This window comes from Chaetodon auriga, chromosome 14 (genome assembly GCF_051107435.1).
Source record: "Chaetodon auriga isolate fChaAug3 chromosome 14, fChaAug3.hap1, whole genome shotgun sequence".
In the NCBI taxonomy this organism is placed as follows: Eukaryota; Metazoa; Chordata; class Actinopteri; order Chaetodontiformes; family Chaetodontidae; genus Chaetodon; species Chaetodon auriga.
Genome location: NC_135087.1, coordinates 24,710,997 through 24,729,949, shown reverse-complemented (window position 1 = coordinate 24,729,949; position 18,953 = coordinate 24,710,997). Strand labels below are relative to the sequence as shown.

Sequence of the window (18,953 nt, the reverse complement as noted above, 5' to 3'; positions counted from 1 at the left end):
AATTATGTAAGTACTGTATTCATTGTACCACAGGACATGTCTCTCAAGTACATTTACATACAGCAGCAGCAGACACACACAACAGAGGGGGCTTTCCTGTACCAACAAAAACCAGCTGAGCTTGTGTAGCAGTATGATGTGTGCAGATAACATTAGGTCTGGCCTTGTGACACAAAAAGCCACAGGAAAAAATAGTTTCCCACATCCACATTTGCTGCTGAACGTGCTAAATGCAAATTCAATAGGCTAACCAGCAGAATTAACAGTAAAGCAACATAAAAATAGCAAACTGACATGTTCTCTGTTTGAAGTCGGTATCGATCCGTTCTTCAGTCAGTGAATCTAAACTGAAGAACCTGCCCACCAGCATTAAAGTCCAAACAGCCAGGCTTTTTCATTTGGTTTTCATACACTGAACCCTGTGCTCAGGCAGACATTTTATCTGTCTCAACCCAGGTGATGGAATGCACCTAAGTGGCATTCTCTTTGTTGTGACTTTTGTAACATTGCCTGAAAACTCCTGTGATTGTGAAGTCTAATGTTTGTGCAAAATGGGCAGCTCAAGCAATCATGTGACCGCCTCAGAAAGAGGCGTAGAAAGAAGGAATTGCAAAGAAGATATAATGACGTAAATAGTGCATCAAAGTAGAGAGGCTGGATGATGGTAGACATGAATTCCTTTTAAGAACCTCATATCACATAGAAAAATATCTATGATGTATTTACTTGTCTGTTTGTGTTTCAGGAGGATCTTCGTCGTCGTAGAGAGGAGGAGGGTCGGCAGTTGGACCTGAATGCCTCGCTCAGGCTTAGGAAGCTCTCCCAGCATCCCCACATCGGAATTGACAACCCCACATTCCTGCAAGACTCATACGCACCACAGCAGCCAGTGCTCGGCAGTCAGCATCCACACACATTGCTGGGTAACACACACACACACACACACACACACTCACATTGTCGGTAGAGTGAAGCTCTCGGGGTAAAGGAAAGAAGAAAGTAAAGATAAGAGGGATAACAAAACTTGATATTGATTATAAAAAAGTGAGGGGGGGTGAAGAAGAGGAAAAAAATGAAGGGGGTGAAAGTAAGGAGACAGAGAGAGAAAAATTTGACTGGAAGGAAAAGGAATGTAATGAAGGCATGCCTGCCATCAGGGAGGGAATTCCTTAGGGAGGGAGAGAAGGACATGAGAGGCTCTAGAGGGCGACTTAATTAAAACTGTATTGGGGTGGTAATGTTGACACACACACACACACACACACACACACCATCATACAAACAGGAACACAGAATATAGAACAAAAGTCTTACCTAGGAAATGAAATTCCTAAATTAATGTGAAACCTGGACAAGCAGCCTTTCTTCTGCCATCATCTGATAGTAAAGTAAATCTCTCATTTTGAGCCTTTTACCATCTTGTCTTTTGTTTAGTTCGACATGTTGAAGTCAAAGGTTATTCATGTGAAAGCATGCATTTTTCTTGCAGAGTTGGAGGAGCTGCTGCTGTCACTGAAGCACGTCCGGGGCTGCCTGTCTGACCAGCAGAGTCAGAATGACATAGAGCTGGTTCTTGCACTACTAAACAAGGTAATATAAATGGAAATAGAAGCAAAGAACTTCAAGTAAATATGTAGTGTTATTTTCAATACTTTCTGATCTTTGAGGTAGAGGGGGTTTTCAAAGTAGCGTTGAAGCTGCTGGCTTAAAATATTTTTGGAATTGAAGGTACTGATAATAAATCAAATAAGTATTAAATAGTCTTAATTTGGATATTTTTATCCCAAAAGCCAACAAATAATTCAGTCTTTGTTTGTTACCAGCGTCCTATTAGGTTATTAGAGAAACACAGGTAGAATAATACTGTATATTATAAGTTAAGTGAATATTATTCTAAGCAGTTTTGCTGTTGTTTGGTAGAGTTGTCCCTTCCAGAAAGCAACATTAACTGTACAAATATGACACCAATAACACAAAGCTGCTGTTTCAAGTTTTGTTTGACTTAGGTCACACCTAGCCAGCTAAATCTGAAAACCTTTTGGCGCCGATGGTTTTCCTTGCACAAGAAGAGCGCTTTTCTAGAACACTCCAACAATGCTCACTCATGTGTAACATTGTGGTTATCAGTCATCTTTGTGGTCACTCATTTTAAATATAAAATATTTAAAATAATTGCATAGTTTTACTATTTATGTGGCGATCGTTGTGACAGGATAAAATAATTGTCACTATGATAGGATTCTTGAGTTCTAAAATCCTTCCACAGAGCATTATAAACAACCTTTCAGTGTTTTGTTTGATAAGCCACCATGGATTACTCAGATTGGCCTTCCTGGCACGATTTTGTTTGCCCATCAAGAAAGGAGGAGGAAGAAGAAGAAATTTTATATTATTTTGGCATTTCACTGTTGCAAAAATGATCTGAAAAATGCTAGTATGGACACAAACATTTTCAGATTCAGCTGTCTTGATTAGAGATACACTGAACCATCAACCAACATGCAACTGTGCTTCATATTGCAAACAGATGTTTGCAATATCAATTCTGTGATGGGAATTATGCATGTTTTCTTCTTTTTCTTTTTTTCCCCAAAAGAAGTATAAATGACAAAAGCAGGTTTTTCTGAGAAAGACCTAGTGGACACTGGCAGTTTAAAAACAAATGGAGGATGGAAAGCAACTGGAAAGTCTCTCATGAATAGTGTATAAACAACCACTTGTTTGATACACAGTAATAAAAGTATTACAATTTTATTGTACCTTGATTCAATAAACAATTTAACTAGAAGTTTCGTGATGTGGTGCATATAATTGATCTGTGCGTTCCGGAGTGCGTTCTGACAGAGCATGCTGGTGTCTTTGTTTCCCTTTAGTCTGACTTCCAGTCAGCGCTGAAGATCCATAATGCAGTTTCCACCAGCATGCACCGACCCTCTCCTCCATACCCACACACACACCAGGCACTTCAGCTGGCCATGGAGGTAACACATGGTTGTCCAAATTTGTTTAATTTAAAATGAATGTGCATTTAAGGCTAACGCACGCATACACGCACACACGCACACACACACACACACACATTTGTACCTCTGTTCTAGTAAGGACACTTGTTGACATAATCCCTAATCCTAACCTAAACCTAATTCTAACCTAACCCTTAAAGCAAAGTCTTAACGTTCAAACAGCCCTTTGAAAGTCTGTCTGAAAGTGCTGACCAACCAAAATGTCCTCACTTCCCAAGGTCTGAAACTGAAATTGGTCCTCACAAAGATGGCTGTTCAAATACACACACACACACACACACACACACACACACACACAGAGTGACAGTCCAGGTCAGTGAGTGTATAATAGTGAGGTTGGAGACAGAGCGGCTCCGTTCAGCATCAATTAGAGCTGAAACACTAGTGTTTACGCTATATGCATGTACATACGTACACTGTTGCATACACATACACATAGGCATTCCTGTGATTTAACTCTTTTAGTTTTTGAAGCAACAGCCTATTTTATGCATGACACCAGTGTCAGTTTATTTAATTCACCAGAAAGATATTCTACTTCATTCATTTGTAATGCAATGGAGAGAGTCAAACTTCATAAAGATAGATTTTTTTTTTTAGGGATGACTACCAGATGACCCCAGGTTAATGATAATCAACAGGATGCTAGTACAGTCAGTTCTGCAATTATTTGTTTGTCAGTGTTGAGTTTGCTAGCTGTGAGAGTTATTCATGACTGAGTCAATTTCTGCGAAATCTCATTAAAGAGCAGCACATTTTATCTCCTCCATGTTGGCATCTCTGCCCCTTGCCTTGCAATTGGCTTTAAAGAAGAAAAACTTTGGTTCACACTTTATTCCCAGACAAATGGGTCTCTGTCATTGTTAATGGATTGGAGAAGAATTGATCAAAATAAAATAGTCACAGTGGGCCAGATGATTTTAAGTACTCAAAGTACCTTAACATAGTTCAAGTCTAGCTCATCGCCCCATCCTTGCTTGTTCATGATTGAGCCTTTCAAGGATGCCCCTTTCATACGCAATCATGATTCTGTTCCAAACACTCTTTTCAATTGAGTTTATCTTAAAAAGGATTAGCAAATGATCACATTCTGTTTTATTTGTTATACACAGCATCCCGACATTTTTGGAATCAGGGTTGTAATCAGTAGGAAGTGGGGTTCTTCCATTTTTCCCTATTAAAGAGATTTTGGGAGGGGTGATTTGTGATATTGGGCTTTATAAGTAAAACTGACTTGAATTGAGGGAATAAACCGAACCCAGTTTATTGTAACCCAGTCCAGCTTTAGGTTAAACTGTGATTATTTTGTTGGAATTTGGTTTCAGGGCTTTTACCAGCAGTAAAACATAGTGAAACAAATAATCACTTCCTGCAAAACGGTATGATTAGAAATGTCTGCAGTTGCTACCAGTGATATATATATCCGAGCTATGGTAATGTTCCACCTGATGATACTGATGATGTTTTATGTTGCCATGGTTTCAGGTCAGGAATCTCATCCAGCCAAGTCAGAACAAAGAGGGACTCGAACTCCACAGCCTGCTGTCAGACACACACATCCAGGTAGAGACATATACACACAAACACACAATGCTGTGTGAGCAGGAAGACCTATTACTGAGGTGTGTGTGTGTGTGTGTGTGTGTGTGTGTGTGTGTGTGTGTGTGTGTGTGTGTGTGTGTGTGTGTGTGCGCGTGCGTGCGTGCGTGCGTGCGCGCGCGTGTGTGTGTGTTTGCGCGCATGCGTGCGTGTTCTACAGTCATTACTCCTGGCCCATGACAGCATAGCAGAGAGGGAAATGCAGCCTGAGTCGCTGCCGGCCCAAAGAGAAGCTCTGACCCAATGGGGAGGAGAGACTGTCAAGATAGTTCGCATAGAGAAGGCCCAGGATATACCACTGGTAAGACCAAGCACTCATTCACTCATTCAAAAGAGAAGGCTGTTCATATAGAAACACACTTCCTGTTGAGCACTGGATAAGTGGGTATAGGTAATGGATAAACAAAACCTTCCATTTATCCACTATTGGTTTGTTCATATTCTAGCTTTACTTTATGATTATACTGGCTCGTAGAATTTGTTGTTATTGTTTTAACAAAAAGGCTGTGCAGATGAAGAATAGCTGCCCTGTCAGTCATGTGGGCACCCTTTGGCTTCAGTCAACATGATACAGGACAAAATTAAGCTAATTGTAAACACAGCTGGAAAATAGTTGCAGGTTCAAAGAAAACTTTATTATTCCACGACTTGACATACAATAATGCAGTATGAGGAGTGTATGCCGAAGATTACATTTAGCATCTTCTTAGCTAAGCCTTATGGGATATGGAAAATTCCAGCAGCAGGAACTGAAGATAACACAGAAAAATACATTCTTTGCTCTGTTTTAAATGTTAAACTTTGTTGCTGACTGTAAAGCTTTTAAGTTTTGTTTTTTTTTTAACTTCCTTTAAGTACACTATAATGAATGTGTCTGTAAATAACTTTGGTATTTATCTTCATAAAGTGCAAGTATCTTGTTCCCTGGAGTATACTATAAATAACAGACTGTAAATGAGACAGTCATGCAGTCATGTCCATCTTTGTGTATGTGTTCTGTAGGGGGCGACTGTTCGTAATGAAATGGACAGTGTGGTAATAAGTCGTATTGTTCGAGGTGGGGCAGCTGAACGCAGTGGACTTCTATCTGAAGGAGATGAAATATTGGAGATAAATGGAATAGAGATTAGAGGGAAAGATGTCAACCAAGTCTTTGACATTCTTGTAAGTATATCCACATTCACATAGTTAATACAGTTGATGTCGTGATGAAAATAAATACACTCACCGGCCACTTTATAAGGTACACCTGTTCAACTGCTTGTTAATGCAAATATCTAATCAGCCAATCATGTGGCAGCAAATCAAAGCGTTTAGGCCTGTAGACATAGCCAAGACTGACATGGTCTGCTGTAGTTCAAACCAAGCAACAGAATGGAGAAGAAAGGGGATTTAAGTCTTTGAATGTGGTGTGTTTGTTGGTGCCAGTCTGGTTGGTGTCAGGTTTGTTTGTTTGTTTATTTGTTTGTTTGTTTCTTTTTTTCTGATCTACTGGGATTTTCACACACAACCATTTCTCGGCTTTACAAAGAACAGTCCAAAAAGAGAAAATATCCTGTGAATGGCAGTTTTCTGGGCAAAAATGCCTTGTTAATGGCCAATTTCAAAGGAAAATGGCCATACCAGTTTGAGCTGATAGAAGGGCAACAGTAACTAAAATAACCATTCGTTACAACAAAGGCATGCAGAAGAGCTTCTCTGAATGCAGAGAAGGGCTACAGCAGCAGAAGGTGCCGCTCCTGTCGGCTAAGAACAGGAAATTCAGGCAGTAATTGGCATGGGCTCACTAAAATTGGACAAGAGAATATTCTGATAAAGGAACATTCACAGGGGTCCTAAATACAGTGCACTACCGTGCCAGGGTCACCACGCTACTCACTGGAACTAATATTGTCAAATATCTACCATCTTAGCCCCCTTGGCAGCATACTTCACCATAGCTTCAAAACACCATTGACTTTGTGAACAAGATTCAATCAGTACAATGGGGCGTTTTACAGAGGAGTTGTTAGCACCCTGCAACACTGAGCTGATAGTGTACAAACAAGTGTCCGGGCCCAAGAGGAGACACACAAACATCTGAGAGATACACTTAAAGCTTGTGGATACCATAACTGGACCTTTGTAAAAACAGCCACAAGATCCGGTAAGAACACCAACCAGAAGGTGAAGAAAACTAGAGCAAATGCAGCAACCAGCAGACGTACTATGTCTGGAGTGTATGAGAAACTCAGGAGGATTTTCAACAAACACCACATCCCCATCCACCTGCATTTTTTAAACCCAGCAACACACGAAGACAGAAACTGTTTCACCCACAAGTCCACACACCCAAACACTAGAAAAGCAATCTAATGTATGCAGTCCAATGTAGTGAGGAATGCACAGACTTGTATTGGAGACACTACACAACCAATGAACAAATGCATGATTCAGTGCAGGAGGGCCGCATCCTCAGGTCAAGACTCAGCAGTTTACCTGCACCTAAAAGGAAAGGGACACTCAAGGGCACTTGAGGACAACAATATGCATATTTTGGAAAGGGAGGACAGATGGTTTGAAGCAGGCGCAGTGTTAGGGGTGGGCCTGACGCGCCTGGGCCCACCCACTAGTACAACTGGCCCACCCTAAATGACTTTGAGAATTTTCTTAACATTTATTTTTAATGATTAAAATCAGCATTTTAATTAAACCCCTAAAAGAATGTTTCAATTTGAAAAAAGAAATACATTTATTCGGCTGTTATCACGTAGGGTCTAGTCCAGTCACAGTGGGCCATCATTGGTCACCCCAGACATGTTACGCTCGTGCACGCACGTCACAATCTGACGGTTGTTTGGCAAAAAATTGGTGACTGAGAAGGGCAGTGGATTCAGGCTGCTACAGTTAAATGAATGCATCGCTATATTTCCCATCAAAACTAGAACTTGTAGAAAATGTAGACAATACAGGAGGTAGAGCTAAATACTCCTGCCTGATTTGACTGTCTTCAGATTACCTTCACAGACAGTTAAGGTCAGGAATGAACAGCGCACCGCGCTCTCTCTCCTGTTAAAAGTCATTGTACCTCACCCAGTACTCCAATCGCTCTGTTTCTCCCTCTCCTTGCAATCAATGTAAACAGTAATCCAGTCAGATTAAACAAAAATGAATTAACAGGCATTAAAATGTCTGTTTTCATAATGAATTCATGTATTGATCCACTTGATCCATAGCAGAGATATAGATAACGAGATAAGACGTGTGTGCCACTTGTAATAAATACAAACTGTCAAGGTGAAATAATAAGGTACAGCATTGAAAATGTTTTTTAAAAAGATTTTGAACATGTCATAATCAGCTAGACATACTAGTCACCCTCCACAGCATGATACCAGTCATTTTTGTTTGAGTGAGACTGCCAGTTGGAATGAGTGTTAACTTTTGTAATTAAGAGGCCCACCCAAAGTAACTGTGGCCCACCCAAAATTGAAATCCTGGCGCTGTGCCTGGTTTGAAGGAGGAGTGAAGGAGGCTATTTATGTTAACACAGAGAAGCAGTCCCTCAACAGGAGAAGAGGTCTACGTCAGTGCTTATCTCCCACCTCTGCTATCCTTTCATCCCTTCCCAGGAGATGTAACAACTTTTCACAGTTGGCCTCATGTAACAACCTTCGTCGCCACACAATCTTCTTCACAGACACAATAGATCAGGAAAACATTGCCTAGTTTGGTTAGCCTGGATTTCTGCTGCAGCACTCAGATTGTAAGGTCAGAATTTGGCCTAAGCAATATGAAAGCATGATCCATCCTGCCTTGCATCAACGGTTTAGTCTGCTGGTGGTGGTGTTATGGTGCGGGGGATACTTTGTTGGCACACTTTGCCAAGTAATATCAACTGAGCATTGTTTCAATGCCACAGCCTACCAGAGTATTGGCTACTTGCAGCAGGTTAACTGGTTTCTTGGATCATGATAATGAGCTCATGTACTGAAATGGTCCAATAGAGCACCTTTGGTGATGTGGTGAAAGATTCACATCATGGATGTTCCACTACTAAGAATTATGGCAGTTCTGAATGCAAAAAGGGATGCAACCCAGTACTAGCAAGGTGTATCTAATTAAGTGGCCAGTGAGTGTCTATAGAAATATTAATTCTACATGTCACATAGATGGTTTACTGTCCAACATCTACATTGTACCTCTGTCCCACTGATTTGTGATTTATAGTCAGATTTTGTAGAATAGTTTTCTTTGTATTGATGGCAGTATTCACTGATACTTTCATTAGAGTACAACAGCAAAAGAGCAAAAGGACGAATAGATTGAATGAAATATTTAGATCACAGTCACTTACTGTCCAGGTGATAAATAATAAGTGTTTTTCTGTGTGTGTGTGTGTGTGTGTGTGTGTGTGTGTGTGTGTGTGTGTGTGTGTGTGTGTGTGTGTAGGCGGACATGCATGGCCTCTTGACCTTTGTGCTGATTCCCAGCTCTCAGAGCAAACCTCCTCCCGTCAAAGAGAATGTGGTGAGTTCTGAGTCAGAGCAATATTTCAGGCAAGGAGTAGATAAAAAGTGTGTCTATAGAAATGAGGTTGGAAAATGTCTTTATTTTTTTCCTGTTGGAAATGTAAACTCGTCTCATGAATATGTCCGTCTTCCTCTTTGTCGTTTCTGCCTGTCTTCTGTCTCTCCTCCAGATCCATGTGAAGGCACATTTTGACTATGACCCATCAGATGACCCCTATGTGCCGTGCAGAGAGCTGGGCTTGTCCTTCCAGAAAGGAGATATTCTCCACATTATCAGCCAGTCAGACCCCAACTGGTGGCAAGCTTACAGGGACGGAGATGAGGACAACCAGCCACTAGCTGGACTGGTACCAGGTACAACTGTCCGTCTTTCTGTTGGTGGCTGGGATCTTTGTTTTTAGTCTAAGACCTCTACACCATGGCCACAGCCGTTATGTTTTCTCATTCCTGTGAATGCGATATCTCAGGATTGCTTTGAGGGAATTTCTTCAAGTTTGGCACAAATGTTTACTTGGACTCAAGGATGAACTGATCAGTTCTTTGGTGGGCAAAGGTCACTATGTTTTCACATCTGCCCCATTGTTGTGAACGTGTGATCTCCAGAATACCTGAAGGGAATTTCTTCAAAATTGGCACAAATGTTCACTTGGATTCAAGAATGAACTGGTTAGATTTTGCTGATCAAACTCAAGGTCACTGTGACCTGGGACTGTTGACGAGTGTTCTGGATTTGCATATATAATCGGTGGCAAAAACAAAGCACTTTTAGTGGACATACAGATATCGTGTGTGAACACCTGGAGGGATTACAATGCAGCCTGTTTCATTGCTGCCGGCTGCAGTGCTCTCACACAATACTGGACCAGTTTCAAAAATTGTTGTTTGCATTAGCTTCTTGGACACAAAAACATGGGAAAATAGGGTCCATAAACAGATAATATTTCATTTGTTAAGGACATTGAAATCTTCCAGGACATGGATGGTAACAGTTCTTTCTAATAGAATCTCTGCACAGGTCACTTTCATTGATTGAAAATGAAATAATTTGGATTAGATTTTGGTGGCCAAATGTCAAGGTCAGGAACAGAAGGGAATATTGTGACCATATTTTACATTTGATTGAATACTGAATTGATGATCCTAATCTTTGGTGTCCACCTTGAAATGTGCCGATTGTACAGATCTTCTGTGTTGCCGGGTTAAACTTGTGTGTGAAGCTGCCATATTTTACAATTTGTAGCTTCTTTGCAGCAACATCCATATTTGAAGCATTGTAAGCTCATTGGTTTTGCTGACATTAGTCTTCAGTTGATTGTTGTTGCACCATGTGATGAGGCTCTCTATCAGTCCTTAATGCTCCTCTTGAAAAAGAGTGTCTAAGTGAAGACAGCATGTTTTTCACTGACTGCTCTTTGTTTTCTCTTATATTGTCTATTTTTCCGCAGGGAAGAGTTTCCAGCAGCAGAGAGAAGCCATGAAACAGACCATAGAAGAAGACAGGGAGCCTGAGAAATCTGGTCAGCTCCTCAGTAACACTAAACTATCAAGAACAAGTTTAAGGTTATAGTCTAATTAGAACATATACTGTACATTGTTTAGAAAATATACAATGTACAGTATATCTGATTTATTTGATGAGGGGGAAATATTCAGAGGGACTGCAGGAAATATCTTACTAAACTGAGGGAGTTTGTTGGTGTTACTTACTGCACATCCTGTATGTGTGTGTCTCCACAACCATACATACATGAATTCCAAGCACAAGATGAAATTGGACTAGATTTCTCAAGCCAAAATGAATACAGTAAAGGCAATAAGCCTTGTAGCTCAAAAGTGTGCTTGAAGTTGCCTGCTTGTTTACAGGCAAGCTGTGGTGTGCAAAGAAGAACAAGAGGAAGAGAAAGAAGCTGCTGTACAATGCTCACAGGAATGACGGTATGTATGAGCTGCCTGTCTTTCTGTGACTCTCACTGAAATGCCATCAAATGTACTTGGAGTATAAGTACTGCTAGTACTTGTAATCATTTGTCTGCATCAATGTGTAATCATGGATGACCAACTGTGAGGAAATACAATGAATTAGGCATGAGTATGTGTCACATTTTCATTCTAATGGACTAAGTATTTCTTTCAACTGTATGATAGTTCATGTTTTAGTGTCATCTTTAAATTTTGAATAGTTGCCACATGATCAAGCACACTATTATGAAGGCTCCAAACTGAAAATACAGGAACTCTATTTACTCTGGTTACAAGAGAAAATGATACAGTAAGTGCACAATCCACTCTTTCAACACTATAGCCGGATTAAAACATTACCACAAAGGCTAAATACAGTACATTTGCTAATGTGAAGTTATGTATGGATTGTTTGGCTCCTGCCCAAATTTGAAATGGCCTGGTCAACTTTAAAGGACGCACGGAACAACTCACTCTTCTTTTCTCTTATTTTAATCCACATCCAGTGTCAATTCACATCCACTTCTTCATTACATTCCAGTTAAGTAAGAGTAATTAGGTTAATAACCTTTAAAGGAACAAAGAAAAATACACATATTATTTCACAAGCTAAACATCATCACTTTAAAGTAGAATTATTTCCAAAACCCATCTACGGTACCATATCATCTCAAACAGTATCATAGGGGCTTTAACAAATGAGGACACAGTAAAGAAACTATACAAACCACATCATGCCATACTGATACCAATTCCTATTTTCTCAAAATTTAATATTCCTTATACTGCCCATCAACATCAAATTACTACCAATCAAATTATGTTTATGAGTCACCAGTATCAAACATAAATATGCAAAGACCAAATGTAAATAAACTAAACAATCAATATGTTTAAATACTATTATTAAGCAACAAACAGTCTCAACATAACTCAGAGATAATTATGATTGTCGCTTACTTCTTGCACATCAAGTCAGGCATTTTTCAACGGAAAAACAAACTCACAAATTCAAAATCATTGTTTTCTCAGTAATTTCAACATTTTAATTCCATACCACTCACGTCTTTGGTTGAACCAAGCGCAGAACAGTCCTTCTCCAGTGTCTTCCTCCGTTTTCTGAGAGGCAGCACAGGTGAGATGATGAGTAGAAGGCTGTCTGTGAAGGAAGTGTTTCCACTCCCACAGCAGTGCTCTGATGAACCATTCCCACCAGAAACTGAAGGTGGAACTTTGGTTCTAGCCAGTCTTGTCCTCTTTCACAGTGCCAATATTTTATATTTAATATATTTTCTGAGTTTTGACTCAACAGCTAATGCTGGAGGATGTTTTTTTAAAAGAAATGAGATCAACTATTTATTGCTGACTGTCAGGCTTACAGCTTTATTCATTCGTCACATTGGTGATCATGAGTGTGTTTTCGTTTTTCATTTGTTTCTACCTGTCTTCTTTGATACCCTCACTTTGTCCCTCTGGCTTCTTGCAGTTTCTCCTTATTATACTTCTTCATTTGGTTCTTTCTTTCAATTGGTCCAGATGTTGATAATGAGGAGATTCTCACCTATGAGGAGATGGCTCTGTACCACCAGCCAGCCAATAGAAAGCGGCCAATTGCACTGATCGGTCCAGCCAGCTGCGGGCAGGCAGAGCTTAGACAGAGACTGCTCAACAACCAACCAGAACGGTTTGCTGGAGCTGTACCTCGTAAGACACACTGTACATTGTAGTCCATGCTTGTGTGTGTGTGTGTGTGTGTGTGTGTATGTGTATGTGTATGTGTGTGCACGTACGCATTTGTGCACGCACGCCTGCACACCTATGTAGTAACCTTTGTGTGCGTGTGTTGTAGACACCACACGGAGTCGTCGAGAAGGCGAGTTGAATGGTCGAGATTACCACTTTGTGTCTCGTCAGACCTTTGAGGCAGAGCTGGCAGCAGGTAACTTTTCATGTTGCTGAATACTGAGTGTATATAAATGGATCATTTGGTATGACAGTCTTCAGCTCTGTCTGTGACCGGTGTCTGCCCTTACTAACTTCAGATCATGCCTTGTCTCCTGAGCCATTTCTTCAGTATCAATACCAAAAACAGTAATCCAGTGATTGTTGTCAATATATCCATGGCAATAGTGCAAACAGGAACTGTTTACAAGAGGAAAGCAGCATGACTTTCCGTGATGTACATGAAACAAAATTTGAACAAACTTAAGCTGATATAACTCAGGTGTAACCCATTATTTAGTTTTAATTGGATTTAGGTTGCTGTAGGTAAATAATTACACATACTGGTTGTTTGTGGAAAACGTATGGACTTATAGGTTAAAAAACCCAAATAATACCAGCCCTGGAGGGAATTTCTTCAGATTTGGCACAAACTTTCAGTTGGACTCAATCCATGCAAGCAGGCACTATTTTTTGGGTGGTCATAGGTAAAGGTCACTGTGACCTCATATTTGTCCCATTCTCATGAACACAATGCCAGAGGAATGCCATGAGGGAATGTCTTTAAATTTGGCTCAAACATTTATTTGGATTCAAGGATGAACTGATTAGATTTGGATTGTCAGAACACATTTTTGGCCATAACTGAAGAATTCACACACATAATTCCAACAAAATGTCACAGAAATGTCTCATAGGATAAAATGATAAAATAACATTTTATATCCAAAGATTTAATGTTCATAATGTTATGCAAAAAAACACTTTTTTGGCCATTATTCAACACTATAACTCAGGAACAGAAGGGGAGATTGTGACCATATTTCACATTTGGTCAAACACTAATCTTGGGTGTCCACCCTGAAGCTGTGCTGATTGTTTAGATCTTCTGTGCCGCTGGGTTGAAGATGTGTGTGAAGCATCCACGTTCTGGAGTTTGTAGCTTCTTTGCAGCAACATCCTTATTTGAAGTATTATAATCCAACACAAGCTCTTTGGTTGCTGATACTGAGCTTCAGCTGATTGTCGTTACACCATGCGATGAAGCTCTCTGTCAGTCCAACAGCGTGTTTTTCACTGCAAACTATTCACTGGAGTCATACATGTCAATGTAGTTCTACCTTTTATTAAATTCCTTCAAAGTCTTCACTAAATATATGAGTCTGGACAGACATTGGTGTAAATTTTTCTGGTTGGCGGAGGCATACAACAGCAAGGTGGTAATTCTAGTTTTAAATTGTGCAATTTTATTTTTTCTAAATGTTTCAAATATTCATGTGCGGCAACACTAAGCCTGAGAAAACCCAACAAGCCCTTCTAACACAGTGTCATAATCCTGGAACCAAAGTGAGTGAAAATACAGCCCAGGGTTCAAAAGCTTAAATATAGTCTTCAGACTCGAATGAGAAAATTAAATGTCACAACATTACAAGTAATTTCTGGTACATCACACTGTGCAGTAGAGTGCTATAAAGATAGCATAACTCTGACGAAGAACCACACAGACATCTGGCATCCGGCACTTGTCCTTGTGTGTAGAAATGATACCATGTCAACAAATGATGTGTGTTTTGCCCAGGAAAGCTGATCGAGTCTGGTGAGTTTGAGAAGAACCTGTATGGGACGAGTACAGACTCTGTGAGACAGGTCATCAACACTGGAAAAATCTGTGTGCTCTGCCTGCACACACAGGTTGGTACACACATTGATTGCGCAGGTTGGCATAGTGAGTGGGAAGAGTATTTTTCCAACTAAAGAGCATAGATTTAAAAAGAAAGTTGAATTCCAATGTATTTGTGTGTGTCTCTGTGTGTGTGCGCGCGCACTCTCATGGGTGTGTCTGTGTGTGCACGTGTGTGTGTGTGTGTGTTATGGACAGGCTCTAAAGGTGCTGAGAAATTCAGACTTGAAGCCTTACATCATCTTCATAGCTCCACCCTCCCAGGAAAGACTCAGAGCCCTATTGGCTAAAGACAACAAAAGCCCCAAGGTCTGTTTACACTTTGTAAAAGATAAATATCACTTGTGTTTACATTTCCATAATGTTTTCCTCAATAATGTGTGTGTGTGTGTGTGTGTGTGTGTGTGTGTGTGTGTGTGTGTGTGTGTGTATTATGGACAGCCTGAGGAGCTGCGTGATATTATTGAGAAAGCCCGGGAGATGGAGCAGAACTGTGGTCACCTGTTTGATGCTGTCATCGTCAACACTGACCAGGACAAAGCCTTCAACGAGCTGCTACGACTCATCAACAAACTGGACACTGAACCCCAGTGGGTGCCCTGCTCTTGGCTGCGCTGAAAACATATAGACACATATTCACACAACAGTAATAGAGTAGATAATAGAGTACACAAATCTAGAGATTTAACAAACTGGAACCTGAACGGTTGTGTGAGAATTTGGGTGGAATATTACTGTAAAGCCACTATTAAGAGAAAACAGATCAGAAATTTTCAAAGTCACAATATTATGAGATGAAGTTGTAATTTTATGAGACATTACAACATTATGTTGTAATTTTTAATATATATGCTGTCCTTTGAGGCAGGCTATAATTAATAAATTAATAAAATTGTGCCCCTTTTTTTGTTTTGTTTTTTCATAAAATTGTTGATTATGAATCAAAGTCATATTATTAGTAAACACTTTCCAGTTTTACAAGAAAAACTCAAACTACTGTAAGAACAAGTTGTAATTTTGCAAAAAGACAAGTATTAACATTGCAAAATAAAGTTGTTTACTTGAAAAACAACTTAAGAAAAAGTCATAATATTGCATCAAATTTTTGAGAATAGAATTCAGAATGTCATGATAAAATTGTGTTGAAAAGCTGATCTATGCATGTTAGAGTATGTCCTGATATATTCATACTGTACAGTTAGTAGAGTTTGGCCTGGGGGCAACCGTGTTCCCAGCAGCGGCCTCAAACATAGCCAAATTGGTTTCATTTCTGTATCCTACAATCTGTGACATTAAGGTGCTTATTGGTGCAACCTGTGACCTCAGGTCATCCATATCTCCATGTCATCTGCCTGCCCTCTGCTGTTTCCTGCAGCTGACTGTTAAAATAAAAGCCAAGGAGTTTTTCTTGTAAATCTGACTTAGTTCCATTATTCTTTTCATAACATGAGACATTTTGGTCTTAGCACGACAACCTTGTTATACTGTATCCTCAAAATATTCCAAATTGTATCTAGTAGATTAGGACTGTACTGTATCTCATATTTTGACATGATCTCAAAAAATAACTAACACTAACTATATCATATATTTTGACTTTTTTAACTCTTAAAATTACAACTTAATTCTTATAATATTATGACTTTTCAGCTTGTTTTTACAACTTTCACCATTACATGACATGTAATTCATGAAATGACAATCATTTCAGTCATAAAATAACGGCACTCTCATCATTTTGACTTGTAAAGTGTCATTTTCTCATGAAATTATCACTTAATGTAATTCTACAGCTGTCATCACATTTTTATCTTTTAAAATCATTTCTGGTAATGACTTTATACTCAAAACCTTAAAATTACAATTTATCTCATGAAGACTATTTCCACATAAAACTGTGACTTTTTTTACAACTTCATTGAAATCTAAAGACTTTTCCTGTAATTCAGACTTAACTCTCATAATTTTTTTCTGGAAACCTCAGATTTTAGTGTATAACACTGATCCTCATCCTATGTTGCACTGCAGAGGATCGATACTTGGCACGTAATCAGCATCTTTTAGAATGTGTTGACCTGGTGGCATTCATGATGAGAAATACATTAAATTTCAAGTTTCTGTCTGACTGTCCTGACAGGGAGGACACCCTCAACAAATTGATCTTGGATAGTGCCTATGTGGTCAATTTTTTCCAATGTTCTTATTCAGCAGTGACATTTGTATGACACTGATGTCTGTCTTGCCATCACAATTCTTAGTGAGACCAAAATATGGAACTTTGTGTGTGTGTGTGTGTGTGTGTGTGTGTGTGTGTGTGTGTGTGTGTGTGTGTGTGTGTGTGTGTGTGTTAATTTAAGAGTTGTTCTTTCTCAGAGGTGTGGGGCCTCATTTATGATATAGTCTTTGATTTTATCGTGTGTTCATTTCAACCATTATGATTCAAAATATTTAAATTGTGACAGTCAATTATTTTATTATTTTCATTTTCTGCTGTGCCGAGAATCAATGTAAACATTTGATTTTGTATTCAAGCCTCTTAATTTTGGATTTTGGATTTTTTTTAACTCTGGCTCTGAGCACAGAACGTGTACAAATGAGGCCCCTGGTGAGGAGTAAATGTGAAAGTCACACACAAATCCACACTGAGCCACCCCATTTATTGCAATGAAGAACACTCACTAACACAAATTGTGTACATACTGTATTCACCGCAACAGTGCATTCGATACTGACTTTCCTTTGTACTGGGGAGTCTGGTGATTTATGGCCTGAAGCTGCAGCCATTTGAACCCTGGCTGACTGTTAAAATGCACACTATTGCAATAAACGCTAAAAGGACACAGCACTTGATATTTCCTGGCTGACTGTTTTATTTCCTGCCTGTTCTGTCTGACTGACATATGACACACTGTCTTGTCACCTGACTCATTCTATCCCTGTCTGATCACATTTGAGTAGAAATGACTTCTGAGCCTGAGGTGTAACAAAACCTGGAAGTTGTAGTTTTTAGCCGTGGTCCTGATTAGAGGACATGAAGCTGCATTCATTCTGTGTTTAGTGTTTGTGTGAATGGAAGCGTGTGTTCCTGTCTTTGAAGACAGTGAAGTAGTATTGTGACCTGAAGTAGACCTCAGACCATATCACTGTTATAACTGGTAGAGCATTTATATATTTGTATATTGAAAATAGATCTATTAAGTCCAGAAAGCACCAATAGGATTGCGGATTTTCCTCTCTGCCATTGGTCCAGGAGGAAGGGGGTGGGACTAAGTGTAATGAACTGTATTGAATTAAAGTTTAAGGACACCACTTCTTGTTTCTCAGACAGCTTTTTGTATGAATATTCACAATGAATAAATTGATGATTGACAAAATTACTGGCTGATTTTTGTTGCTGTTTTTTTTTCCTTCCAATACAGTTTTTTTTTTTTTCCAAAGCAGACCTGGCTTAGAAAATAACCTCAAGTTAGACCAGCATCTTAACTCAAATAAATGATTGCCAGGCATAAAAACTTGTAAAAGTTGAATAGAATTTGGCATGACTTTCTCCACATATGAGAAACAGAATTAGTTTTACTTGATGGCTCTTTCTTTTTTAAATGTGTGTCAAGTACATGTGACATAAATAATCCCATGTCAAAGCTTTTCTGGTGCTGTCAACTGCATCTCATGGTTTTCATCAGCGAATGGAACAGGCATAGAGGTCATCTTACAACCTATGAATACAGCCAGACCAAAACATGTGACTGATCAAGCTCGGTCACATCCACGCAGTTGAATAAGAGAGTTGTGAAAACTTAGTTACTTTCACCAACACAAAAGCACAATTATTAACATAACGTTTGCACTTTAATATCATAGTCATTATTTAAGTGCAGATTCTGTTCTGGAACACAGAGACAAAATAGCAGAAATTATGCCAATGTCAGAAATCAGAAATTGCTTTATTGCCAGGTATGATTTTACACATACGAGGAATTTGTTGTGGTGAAGTTGGTGCAGACACATCTACTAAAAACGAAAGTACAAAATATAACTATATAAATATATATACACAAGTCTGTTTTTTGTTTGTTTGTTTGTTTGTTTTTTTCCAGAAAAAAGTCCAAACTGAGCGTTAATGTAAACGCATAGAGTTGTGTGTGTCAATGTGGCAAGATGAGGCAGAGGTGGAGTGTGAAGAGTGTCAGGGGGGTTCCGGGCCTTGTTGGTAAGGCTGACAGCAGACGGGAAAAAACT

General features: G+C 39.4%; 1 protein-coding gene across 1 annotated transcript in view; it reads left to right on the top strand.

Annotated features, from left to right (window-relative positions):
- The window catches only part of pals1a (protein associated with LIN7 1, MAGUK p55 family member a), a 41,969-nt gene extending 23,881 nt beyond the window's left edge, over positions 1 to 18,088 (top strand). Inside the window, exons 3-17 of the mRNA XM_076749393.1 lie at positions 746 to 923; positions 1,490 to 1,590; positions 2,874 to 2,981; positions 4,509 to 4,586; positions 4,783 to 4,923; positions 5,625 to 5,786; positions 9,054 to 9,131; positions 9,304 to 9,487; positions 10,579 to 10,650; positions 10,997 to 11,068; positions 12,629 to 12,796; positions 12,942 to 13,031; positions 14,613 to 14,725; positions 14,913 to 15,023; positions 15,156 to 18,088. Of these exons, the coding sequence (XP_076605508.1) occupies positions 746 to 923; positions 1,490 to 1,590; positions 2,874 to 2,981; positions 4,509 to 4,586; positions 4,783 to 4,923; positions 5,625 to 5,786; positions 9,054 to 9,131; positions 9,304 to 9,487; positions 10,579 to 10,650; positions 10,997 to 11,068; positions 12,629 to 12,796; positions 12,942 to 13,031; positions 14,613 to 14,725; positions 14,913 to 15,023; positions 15,156 to 15,332 (1,833 nt within the window). The 3' untranslated portion in view covers positions 15,333 to 18,088. The remainder of the gene's footprint in view (positions 1 to 745; positions 924 to 1,489; positions 1,591 to 2,873; positions 2,982 to 4,508; positions 4,587 to 4,782; positions 4,924 to 5,624; positions 5,787 to 9,053; positions 9,132 to 9,303; positions 9,488 to 10,578; positions 10,651 to 10,996; positions 11,069 to 12,628; positions 12,797 to 12,941; positions 13,032 to 14,612; positions 14,726 to 14,912; positions 15,024 to 15,155) is intronic.
- The last annotated feature ends 865 nt before the right edge of the window (positions 18,089 to 18,953 follow it).